The 13,358-nt window shown below is 43.6% G+C and overlaps 1 protein-coding gene across 1 annotated transcript in view; it reads right to left on the reverse strand.

The window, feature by feature from the left end:
* Positions 1-290: 290 nt before the first annotated feature.
* LOC120910590 (zinc finger protein 850-like) overlaps positions 291-13,358 on the reverse strand; it is a 35,177-nt gene continuing 22,109 nt past the window's right edge. The window contains 2 exon segments of the mRNA XM_040322349.1: positions 291-933; positions 9,284-10,300. Of these exon segments, the coding sequence (XP_040178283.1) occupies positions 329-933; positions 9,284-10,300 (1,622 nt within the window). The 3' untranslated portion in view covers positions 291-328.

Raw genomic sequence — 13,358 nt, forward strand, 5'->3', positions numbered from 1 at the left:
ATAGAAAAAAAACGTTTACACCACAAAATTTACCAATGAGGGGGAATGACTCCATTTTTATTTTTCTCCTGCTATCAATGGCCAACACGGTACAACACTTCATCCATGTCTTTGGTGATCTCTGATCTCCTTATCAACTGTTTCTTACATGATGAAGATCAGCCATGGAGTATATCTGAGGTGTATATCAGGGTGTGCTTCTTCCCCACATGTCCAGCAACATTCATATACAAGACATTTCCCGCACTCAAGGCACTAATTCCCCCCCGAGGGTTGTGTGGGACCCCTAATGTACAGGAAGACAGGACTTCAGTGAGGAACATTTCCCTCACACAAAACAGGAACAGGGCTTCTCCCCCGTGTGAAAGTTCTGATGATAGGAAATACTGGACTTAGCTGAAAAACATTTCCCGCACCCACGACAGGAATACGGCTTCTCACCCGTGTGTGATCTATGATGATGGGAAAGACCGGACTTAGATGAAAAACATTTCCCGCACTCAGAACATGAATACGGCTTCTCACCCGTGTGTGATCTATGATGATAGGAAAGACTGGACTTAGCTGAAAAACATTTCCCACACTCAGGACAGGAATACGGCTTCTCACCCGTGTGTAATCTCTGATGTCTGAGAAGATTCGACTTCTCTAAAAAACATTTTGCGCACTCAGGACAGGAATACGGCTTCTCACCCGTGTGCGACATCTGATGTCTATCAAGTTTTGACTTATCTAAAAAACATTTCCCGCACTCAGGACAGGAATACGGCTTCTCACCCGTGTGCAACATCTGATGTCTTTCAAGAGGCCACTTCTCTGAAAAACATTTCCCGCACTCAGAACATGAATACAGCTTCTCACCCGTGTGCAACCTCTGATGTCTGACAAGATGCGACTTTCTTGAAAAACATTTCCCACACTCAGAACAGGAATGTGGCTTCTCATATGTATGAAATTGTATATGCATATTAAGACCAGACTTAGAATTGAAACACTTCCCGCACTCAGTACAGGAAATCCTCTTATCTGTTGGAAGGACGGCACCGTCCCGCACAGTCTGAGGTTCCTCAGGATAAGAGGAATACGATGGTCCGGCACCGTCCCGCACAGTCTGAGGTTCCTCAGGATAAGAGGAATACGATGGTCCGGCACCGTCCCGCACAGTCTGAGGTTCCTCAGGATAAGAGGAATACGATGGTCGGGCACCGTCCCGCACAGTCTGAGGTTCCTCAGGATAAGAGGAATACGATGGTCCGGCACCGTCCCGCACAGTCTGAGGTTCCTCAGGATAAGAGGAATACGATGGTCCGGCACCGTCCCGCACAGTCTGAGGTTCCTCAGGATAAGAGGAATACGATGGTCCATCTACACTGTGTGGTTCTGGATGGACATTTGAGGTAGTCGGGTTTTCTCCTGGACTATACTGTGTGATGTCCTCATCTTCTACTTTACAGTCTGGAGACAAAGTGAGACAATCCTCTGAGGTTTTCCTCATCTCCCATCCATCTACTAAAATAGAAATACAAAGATAATTACTAGACATGAGCTGATTGGTTCCCCTAAACCAGGACTCCGCCCACATCAGGCAGCTTTGTCTCTGAGGATCTTACAATTCCCCCCTAAAGGTAACTAGTAAATGGGTCCTCTGATCTCCTACCAGATAATTTCTCTATTCATGGACCTTAGTCAGAGAGTGAGGAAACATCGAGAACTGTCTTTTATAGGAAAATCAGTTATGAGGGGGGATTATAGGACGAGTGTCCCCACCCCCTCTATCACTCATTGCCATCTTCCCAACACAAGAAGTACTACACTTCCTTATTTAGCCCATGATTTAGTCATGAATAACAGCGGGGCTGAGCCCCACCAGAGGTCAGAGAGTGAGGATGGGGAGGAGAACAACCAAGATGAAGCCTGGACTGATCCTGAAGCTCACCATCATTGGGTTATTGACTCCTCCCTCATTATCGCTTTCTGTTTAAGGTTCCAAAGTTGGAGGATGTTATCACATTATTATCAACATGTAAAAGTCTGTGCTCCAATCACATCATCCGATATAAAATGTCCAGCTGGTAGGAAATGGGTGTAACAAAAGAGAGAATACATATTATGTGTATATATATAGTAGAGAGAAGAGTGAATGAGTCAGGAGTATGTAATGTACAACATATTGTATAAGATACAACAGATAGGACTATATAGAATCAGAATTATGTAATGTACAACATAGAGTATACGGTGAAGGGTCAGGATTCATAATATTGGTGTTAAGAAATCAGTGGACAATTAAATGTTTACTGGAGACGAGTTGCAGAGATCCCACAGCTGAACCCCAGAATCTCCATAAATCCAGTCTAGAGACATAAATTGTGTCTGCAGCACAGAGAGGAAGATTATCCGAGAGGAATACAGGACGGGGAACACAGCTCAGGAAAGTGACCAGGGGATTACAGGCTGATATCACCCAGTCCCCGCCCTACTCTGGACCAATCAGTGAGCAGTATGGGTGGAGGAATGGATTTAGTGTTAATGACCCACCTGTGCTGATCTCTGTAGGAGTGTCCTCCTCTATAAATGTCCCCGTTATTCCATCCTCCTCCATAGACTGCTGATCATCCCTCACATACGTCTCTTCTTCTTCTGATTTCACCTCAAATTCTATATCTATCAGATCTTCACCCTAAACCAAGAAAATGAGAGAGAAAATCATCTGTAAAATAAGAGCTTTAATATTGTGAGATCACATAAAAAATCCACACATTGTCACTGTAAGTGTATGTTCTAGATTCTCCATCCCACCAACCTTGTAACAGTGAGGGATGGTGTGACCTTCCTGTGTGGAATTCCGGGAATACAGAGGACGGGGACATCTCTCCGGTGGGTTTCTGTAGCTGGGTGACTCCACCATGGTGTCCTGGTACAGATCTTTGTGTCCTTTTGGAAACTCCTCCATCACCCCATCCTCATCATCCTCCTCTTTTATCTCTTCTTTAACCTCAACTTTAGGATCTCTCAGGTTTCCACTCTGAATATAGAATAAAAATGACATCAATGGTAACAATGCAGATAATGTACAGATCCTAATGATACTATCAGTGATTGTTCCTCATCTACCTGATGATGGTGGGGGATGGTGTGACCTTCCTGTGTGGAATCCCGGGAATACAGAAAACGGGGACATCTCTCTGGTGGGTTTCTGTAACGTGATTGCTCCATCATGATGTCCTTCAGAAAGCTGCTTCATCACACCATACTCCTCATCCTCCTTTTTACTTTTATTTAACAACAATATTATCATCAACTATGTTTCCACTCGTTCTAACAAACATGTTTGTGTATAAATCATATCGGTGATTGTTACCCATCTACCTGATCATGGTGGGGGATGGTGTGAATGAAAATCTGAGATTTGGATCAATATGGAAAATAAATTTCAGGACATTCTTTCTACAAATGAAATTTTCCCTCTTTCTTCCTATTTGAATCTTCTAAAATAAAGACATACATATTCCAATCCCCCCATACTAATAAAAGTCATATAGTCCGTTAGTATAGACCTATGAGGTGAAAAGGTGATTGGTGGAAAAGGTGACACACCTCCAAAATTAAGACAAAGTTCCGGCCCCGTAACTAGGGGAACATTCTGATCCTGAAGGGGTTAATCTGCCTGTGTGGTGTAATAATTGCCCGTTGTAGGCCATGTAGGGTTATGATGATCATTGTCTTGTCTATTTATTGTCAGTGTTGTTTGTTTAGAGCAGTGTTTTTCAACTCCAGTCCTCAAGGCGCACCAACAGGTCATGTTTTCAGGCTTTCCATTATTTTGCACAGGTGATTTGATCAGTTTCACTGCCTTAGTAATCACCTCAGCCGTTTCATCTAAAGGAAATTCTGAAAACATGACCTGTTGGGGCGCCTTGAGGACTGTAGTTGAGAAACACTGGTTTAGAGGAACATATTACTGGAATTTAACTACAAAATTAAGGAAATGTTTCAGCCCCATAGGTGAGGAAATGTTCTGACCCTGAAGGGGTTAATCTAGGTTCCCACACTATATGTGTGTATCATCATCTGCTGGAGATAAAAGACATCACAGTGACTATGGAGGAAGAAGACGGACATGACGGGGGTTACTGGGTATAAATAGAAAATAAGATCTTATTACCTCCTTTTCTGCCATTTCCAGCAATGTCTCCTCTCTACTTCCTCTGGACTGACCTCTAACCCGGAACTTCCTGTCTGTACCTGACATCACTTCCTGTCTAGGTAGAAGTGAGATCACCACCTTGTGGAGCACAGAGGAAATGCAGTGTCTCGTAGTATGAACACGCCTTGTGCTGTGTGTGTACTTTATGGCCCGGTTTCATATACAGCAGCAGCCGCATATTTATGCCGCCATAGCGTATATCCTTTACGCTACGCTGACGCAACGCAGAGAGGCAAGCACTAGATTCACAAAGCCAGTGCTGCCAAAACTGCGCTGGGTTTCCTAGGCGTAAGCCGGCGTATGTGGAAGTGGGCGTGAGCCATGCAAATGAGGCGTGACCCCATGCAAATGATGCGCCAAGCGCCAGACTGATACGTATAACGAAAGGTGCATGCGCCGTCCCGTGGACGCATCCCAGTGCGCATGCTCACAATCACGTCGGAACTACTCCCTTAGATACGCCAGATCAATGCCTACTAGACATGTGCAATTTTTTTCGTTACGAATACGTTTTCCGTCAATTTTCGTTATTTTAGTTGATTCGTTAACATATGAATGAACGAACGGTTTAGCGCAATTAATAACGAATAACGATATTTTCAAAATAACGAATATGGAAAACAACGAAGATATGAAAGAAGAAAGAAACGAAAACATAGAAACAACGAAAATACCGAACCCAAAAAAAAAAAATTATTACGAAAAACAAAATGAACGAAAATGCAAACTTACTAATATTCGAAGACCGAAAAGAAAACAACCAAAATGCCGAACAAAGCATAAAAAACGAAAATCAAAACTAACGAAAAATAAATTACGAATCTTCGGAAAACGGAAATGAAAACAACGAAAATACGAAATAATGTAAATTAGCTTTCGTTAGTACTGAAATATTTCTGGACATTGACCAATAGCCACTGAGCGCTGTCCCTTTCCTCTGAAGAGGTTTGTTCCTTCCCCCAATGAGCTTCTTTCTCATTACCTCCTGGCTCCTTGTGTCTTTTCCTGTGTTAGACTGCAGTACATCTAATTTCTAGATTTGTATTTGTAATATCTGACATATTTTAGTTTTCTTCTACGTCAGACTTCATTCTAGGCAGGGTGTGTGTGCTAACTAAGACAGTCAAGTCAATCACAGTAAAGTACGAATTACAAAATTACGACGAGTAGTGTGTCGAATAAACGTAAAATGTATTCTAACAGAATTACGAATGCAATAAAATCTACATAAGTACGTTTTTACAATCAAAGGAAATTAGACACGAAAATACGAATGATCATAAAGCAACGAAGATATATTTCTTACGAAAATACGAACGTTGGCATGATGGAAAATATAATGTAAATACGAATAGCAAAACGAAAATTAAACCAACGTAAAAACGAAGGAACGAATAAAATCATTTTAAAAATATGAACGCGGCAGAATACAAAATAAAGAAAATACGAAAAATAAACTAACAGAAAAAAACGGAAACGGAAAAAAAAGTGTTACGAAAATACTAAAGAGTACGAATACGATAACTAACGTCTTATGAAATTACGACTCGTTACGAATCACGATAAACGAACAGAAATAAACGAACATTTTTGCTGTGCATGTCTAATGCCTACGGCGTGAACGTAACCTACACCTAGTCATATTCACGTCCTACGTAAAATACGTTGGCTTGTGTTCCCTTTGCATGGATGCTGCTGAGTTACACCTCCTTTATGGGACATAACTTTGCGCCGAACGTATGACTTTACGCGCACTGCGTCGGACGGACGTACGTTTGTGAATTGGCGTATCTCCCTCATTTGCATATGTGAATAGAAAATCAATGGGTGCACCAAATACGACCAGCGTAAATATGTGCCCACTCTACGCCGGCGTAGGCAAGTTTTTCAGGCGTATCTTAGTTTCTGAGTCAGGCGCACAGATACGACGGCGCATATTTGCACTTATGCGGCGTATCTCCAGATACGTCGGCGCAAGTGCTTTGTGAATACGGGCCTATATCTTTATGTAAACACACAGATCCATGTCCTGTCAGCGGTGAGGAGACCGACGTGTGTTCCCAGTAAAGAGAGACACAAATCGGTCTCCTCCCCTTGTGAGTCCCCTTCTCCTACAGTTAGAATCACACAATAGGGAACATTTAACCCCTTCAGCTCCCCCTAGTGTTAACCCCTTCCCTGCCAGTCAGGGAATGGGTTAACAGTAATCAGTGCAGTTAGTTAACAGTAATCAGTGCAGTTAGTTAACAGTGTAACAGTAATCAGTGCAGTTTCATAGCACTAATCGCTGTATAAATGGGAATGTTCCCAAAAATGGTCACAATAAAAATAAAACGCAGATCGCTGCTACTAGTAAAAAAAAAAAAAAATGCCATAAAACGATCCTCTATTTTGTAAACGCTATAACTTTTGTGCAAACCAATCAATAAACGCTTATTGCGATTTTTTTACCAAAAATATGTAGAAGAATACGTATCGGCCTAAACTGAGGACAAAAAAAAAGTTTTTTTATAGATTTTTTGGGGATATTTATTTTAGCAAAAAATTGTGGCTCTATTTTTGTTTATAGCACACAAAAAAAATGCAGAGGTGATCAAATACCACCAAAAGAAAGCTCTATTTGTGGGGGGGGGGGAGGGAGTCAATTTTGTTTGGGTACAGGGTCGCACGACCGCGCAATTGTCAGTTAAAGCGACACAGCACCGAATCGAAAAAAGTGCTCTGGTAAGGAAGGGGGGAAATTCTTCCGGGGCTGAAGGTGACGTATATAAATACGCCCCTTTGGTCAGCCGTGCCATTCTGTCTACGGCGGTCGGCAAGCGGTTAAATTAGTTGTACAATCCATATTTATATTTCAATGTTTTTATTGAAAAAAAAGTCCAGAAAGAACAAGAGTAGCAAGTAAACACAGGCCAATGTTCAGATTGTCGCAATAAAAAAAAAATATACAGATACATAGGATATGTTAAACAAAAAAAAAAAAGAAAACTTTACACGGTCTGTGAATATAAGGGAACAAACAATAGTCACAGGACGTTCTCAGGTCTACCTGCTGAGAATAGAAAGCCCAGCAGACAATATTAAAAGGTAGGAAACGTATATTCGATGTAACAAAATGCAGTTCTACTCAATAGTCAGGATCATAACTCTGTGTAGGAAAGTTCAGGAACCTGAGTATGGTACGAAAAAAAAAAGGGGGGGGGGGGTCGAGTGGAAATATTCCCCTTTAGAGTGCCGCCGTACATGTTGTACGTCACCGTGCTTTATTCATCATTTTTCTAAAACGATGGTGTGTGGGCAACATCGTTTTAATGATGACGTTGGAAAAACGTCGTTTTTTGGACATGCTGAAAAACTGTTTTTTTTCATGCCGAAAAACGATCGTGTGTACGCGGCATAATGTGTCCCAAAGAAAATTTCTGAGCAAATGAATGTTCCGTTTTTTCAAAATACACTTTAGATGACGGTCAAAAAAGGCTAAAGATGTACAGTCCTCCTATAGGTGAGTTGGTGACATCAAACCAGAGCAAACCAAGGAAAAGTGATGTAATAGGAAAGAAAACCTCCACTTTCTATATGACTGCCTCTTACCGAAGATGAAGATCCCAACTAGAGATCTTGGGCCATATTCTCAAATAATTTACGCCGGCGTATCAGCAGATACGCCGACGTAAGTCCGATCCTATGTTTAAGTGTATTCTCAAACTGAGATACACTTAAACATGCCTAAGATACGACGGCCTGCGCCGTTGTATCTTAGGCTGAAATATTTACGCTGACCGCTAGGTGGCGGTCAGCGTAGAATATGCAAATGACTAGTCACGCCAATTCTCTAACGTACGCTTGCCCGCCGTAGTGTTTTAATGTCGTTTCCGTAAGCGATACGCGGCGTAAAGATAAACATGCCCCCTAGGTGGCGTACTGAATGTTAAGTATGGCAGTCGATCCCGCGTCGAAATTTGAAAATTTAACGTCGTTTGCGTAAGTTGTCCGTGAATGGCGCTGGACGCCATTTACGTTACAGTCAAAACAAATGACGTCCGTGAGACGTCATTTAGCACAATGCACGTCGGATAATTTACCCGACGGAGCATGCGCATTACGATCGGCGCGGGAGCGTGCCTAATTTAAATGATTCACGCCCCCTACCAGGATCATTTGAATTAGGAGGGCTTGCGCGGGTGGACTTTACGCGACGCCGCCGCAAGTTTACAGGTAAGTGGTTTGGGAATCAGGCACTTGCCACTTAAACTTGCGGCGGCGTAACGTAAAGGACGTACGTTCCGCCGCCTCAGATCTTTAAGAATATGCCCCCTTCTGTAGATGTATGGCCTATAACCCAGCCTGGGGGTCTATGTGACTGGATGTCGTTTCTTCGGCAATAAATCGATCCCCAACTACTCACAAGCAGTCATGTGTGATCAAGTGTGAAGATAAAAAAAAATTGCATGTGAAAAATTGTATAGCCGGCCGGCTAACACAGCCCGTTCACCTCCGGGACTCTCTTTGTGCAGTGATGACGTCAGCGCGTCGCTTCTCCCTATGCCGTTTCGTTGTGTGCCCCAGGACGAAGTCAGTTTTGACGAAACGCGAAGGGAGAAGCGGCGTGCTGACGTCATCACTACACAAAGAGAGTCCCGGAGGAGAGTACCAAGGACGTGACTACAGTGTTCAGGGCGACTGTAATCCTTGCCGCTAACAGTATATATGTCATTCATTTTGTTGATTTCCAGGGCACCTCATCAGGTAATCTATGAAACAAGGGCCACCTCTGGGGATTTACGGACGTTCACCCCCCTCACCGAATTTATTACGATCCAAATTTATATACAATTTTCTGTTACATATTTTCCCACTAATTATCTTTGATATGTACTCACTGTGAGCAATTTGCACTCTTCAATTACCTTAGCGCAGCTTATTTTGTATGTATATCAGGGTGTGCTTCTTCCCCATGTCCAGCAGCATTCATATACAAGACATTTCCCGCACTCAAGGCACTAATACATCTCGAGGGTTGTGTGGGTCCCCTGATGTACACGAAGACAGGACATCAGTGATAAACATTTCAGGAATACCGCTTCTCACCTGTGTGAGACCTCCGATGATAGGAAAGACTGGACTTAGCTGAAAAACATTTCCCGCACTCAGAACAGGAATATGGCTTCTCACCCGTGTGCAATCTCTGATGTGTGTCAAGATGCCACTTAAATGAAAAACATTTCCCGCACTCAAGACAGGAATATGGCTTCTCACCTGTGTGAGATCTCTGATGTGTGTAAAGATGGGACTTCTGTGAAAAACATTTCCCGCACTCAGGACAGGAATACCGCTTCTCACCCGTGTGCAATCTCTGATGTGTGTCAAGATTCGACTTACCAGAAAAACATTTCCCACACTCAGGACAGGAATACGGCTTCTCACCCGTGTGAGATCTCTGATGTCTGTCAAGTTGCGACTTAACTGAGAAACATTTCCCACATTCAGGACAGGAATATGGCTTGTCACCTGTGTGAGACCTCTGATGATAGGAAAGACTGGACTTAGCTAAAAAACATTTCCCACACTCAGGACAGGAATATGGCTTCTCCCCTGTGTGTGATCTCTGATGTGTGTCAAGATGTGACTTAACTGAGAAACATTTCCCGCACTCAGGACAGGAATACGGCTTCTCACCTGTGTGAGACCTCTGATGATAGGAAAGACTAGACTTAGCTAAAAAACATTTCCCACACTCAGGACAGGAATACGGCTTCTCCCCCGTGTGTGATCTCTGATGTGTGTCAAGAAGCGACTTAACTGAAAAACATTTCCCGCACTCAGGACAGGAATACGGCTTCTCACCCGTGTGAGACCTCTTATGTGTGTCAAGATTCGACTTAACTGAAAAACATTTCCCGCACTCAGAACAGGAATACGGCTTCTCACCTGTGTGAGACCTCTGATGTAAAGATAGATGTGACTTAGTTGAAAAACATTTCCCACACTCAGAACAGGAATGTGGCTTCTCACCTGTATGAATTTTTTTATGCATATTAAGATTAGACTTAGATTGGAAACGCTTCCCGCACTCAGTACAGGAAAACCTCTTATCTGTTGGAGAGACAGCACCGTCCCTCACAGTCTGAGGTTCCTCAGGATAAGAGGAATACGATGGTCCGGCACCATCCCTCACAGTCTGAGGTTCCTCAGGATAAGAGGAATACGATGGTCCGGCACCGTCCCGCACAGTCTGAGGTTCCTCAGGATAAGAGGAATACGATGGTCCGGCACCGTCCCGCACAGTCTGAGGTTCCTCAGGATAAGAGGAATACGATGGTCCGGCACCGTCCCTCACAGTCTGAGGTTCCTCAGGATAAGAGGAATACGATGGTCCGGCACCGTCCCGCACAGTCTGAGGTTCCTCAGGATAAGAGGAATACGATGGTCTGGCACCGTCCCGCACAGTCTGAGGTTCCTCAGGATAAGAGGAATACGATGGTCCGGCACCGTCCCGCACAGTCTGAGGTTCCTCAGGATAAGAGGAATACGATGGTCTGGCACCGTCCCGCACAGTCTGAGGTTCCTCAGGATAAGAGGAATACGATGGTCCATCTACACTGTGTGGTGCCGGATGGACATTTGAGGTAGTCGGGTTTTCTCCTGGACTATACTGTGTGATGTCCTCATCTTCTACTTTACAGTCTGGAGACAAAGTGAGACAATCCTCTGAGGTTTTCCTCATCTCCCATCCATCTACTAAAATAGAAATACAAAGATTATTACTAGACAATATGCAGATTGGTTCCCCTAAACCAGGACTCCGCCCACATCGGGCAGCTTTGTCTCTGAGGATCTTACAATTCCCCCCTCAAGGTAACTAGTAAATGGCTCCTCTGATCTCCTACCAGATCATTTCTTTATTCATGGACCTTAGTCAGAGAGTGAGGAAACAACGAGAACTGTCTTTTATAGGAGTGACAAGGATGAGGGGATAATAGGACGAGTGTCCCCACCCCCTCTATCACTCATTGCCATGTTCCCAACACAAGAAGTCCTGCACTTCCTTATTTAGTCCATGCTTTAGTCATGAACAACAGCAGGGCTGAGTCCCACCAGAGGTCAGAGAGTGAGGATAGGAGGAGAACAACCAAGATGAAGACTGGACTGATCCTGAAGACCACCATCATTGGGTTACTGACTCCTCCCTCATTATCATTTTCTGTTTAAGGTTCTAAAGTTGGAGAATGTTATCACATTATTATCAACATGTAAAAGTCTGTGCTCCAATCACATCATCCGATATAAAATGTCCAGCTGGTAGGAAATGGGTTTAACAAGAGAATACATATTATGTGTGTATATATAGTAGAGGGAAGAGTGAAGAAGTCAGGACTATGTAATGTACAACATATTGTATAAGATACAACAGATAGGACTATATGGTATCAGAATTATGTAATGTGCAACACATAGAATATATAGTGCAGAAGACAGGAGTATGTAATGTACGATATAAATTATATAGTGAAGGGTCAGGATTGATAATATTGGTGTTCAGTAATCAGTGGTGGATTAAATATTTACTGGAGACAAGTTGCAGAGATCCCACACCACTGCTTCCCATCTCCTGAGACTGCACTCAGTGGGCCGGATTCAGAAAGAGATACGCCGGCGTATCTCCTGATACGGCGTCGTATCTCTGAGTTCCGACGGTCGTATCTATGCGCCTGATTTTTAGAATCAGGTTACGCATAGATATCCCTAAGATCCGACAGGTGTAAGTGTCTTACACCGTCGGATCTTAGGCTGCAATTCCCGGCTGGCCGCTAGGTGGCGCTTCCGTATTTTTAGGCGACGAATATGCAAATGAGCATTTACGCCGATTCAGAAACGAGCGACCGCCCGGCGCTTTTTTTTTACGTCGTTTACGTTCGGGCTTTTTCCGGCGTATAGTTACCCCTGCTATATGAGGGGTAGCTAATGTTAAGTATGGCCGTCGTTCCCACGCCGAGTTTTTTGAAATTTTACATTGTTTGCGAAAGTCGTTCGCGAATACGGCTGGACGTAATTTACGTTCACGTCGAAACCAATGATGTCCTTGAGACGTCATTTAGAGCAATGCACACTGGGATATTTTACGGACGGCGCATGCGCCGTTCATGTAAAATGTAAAAAACGCGGGGTCAAGGGAAATTTAAATAAAACACGCCCCCTACATCCCCATTTGAATTACGCGGCCTTACGCTGCAACACATACGCTACGCCGCTCTAACTAAGGGCGCAAGTTATTTTTGAATAAAGAACTTGCGCCCAAAGTTAGAGCGGCGTAACGTATCGGAGATACGTTACGCGGGCCGGACAGATACGCCATTGAATCTGAATCCGACCCAGTGACTTGGGTCTGAGACTATACAGGCATATCCCTCCACCCGGCACAGCCAGCAAATAACAGAGCAAGTAACCCGGGAGAATTGTTCTGTCAGAGATCCTGCTATACCCTGGCATGGGGCAGAAGACCAAGACACATGCCTCAGGTGCCTACGTTGAGCAATGACTATGGTGAAAAGCAACATTTTGCTGAACCCCAGAATCTCCATAAATCCAGTCTAGAGACATAAATTGTGTCTGCAGCACAGAGAAGGAAGATTATCCGAGAGAAATACAGGACGGGGAACACAGCTCAGGAAAGTGACCAGGGGATTACAGGCTGATATCACCCAGTCCCTGCCCTACTCTGGACCAATCAGTGAGCAGTATGGGTAGAGGAATGGATTTAGTGTTAATGACCCACCTGTGCTGATCTCTGTAGGAGTGTCCTCCTCTATAAATGTCCCCGTTATTCCATCCTCCTCCATAGACTGCTGATCATCCCTCACATACGTCTCTTCTTCTTTAACCTCAACTTTAGGATCTCTCAGGTTTCCACTCTGAATATAGAATAACAATGACATCAATGGTAACAATGCAGATAATGTACAGATCCTAATGATACTATCAGTGATTGTTCCTCATCTACCTGATGATGGTGGGGGATGGTGTGACCTTCCTGTGTGGAATCCATCAAATCCTTGTGTCCTGAAAACTTCTCCATCACACCATACTCCTCATCCTCCTCTTTATACTCTTTTTTAACAACATTATTATGATCCCAGAGGTTTCCATTCTGAAT

This window comes from Rana temporaria, chromosome 8, assembly GCF_905171775.1.
Source record: "Rana temporaria chromosome 8, aRanTem1.1, whole genome shotgun sequence".
NCBI lineage: Eukaryota > Metazoa > Chordata > Amphibia > Anura > Ranidae > Rana > Rana temporaria.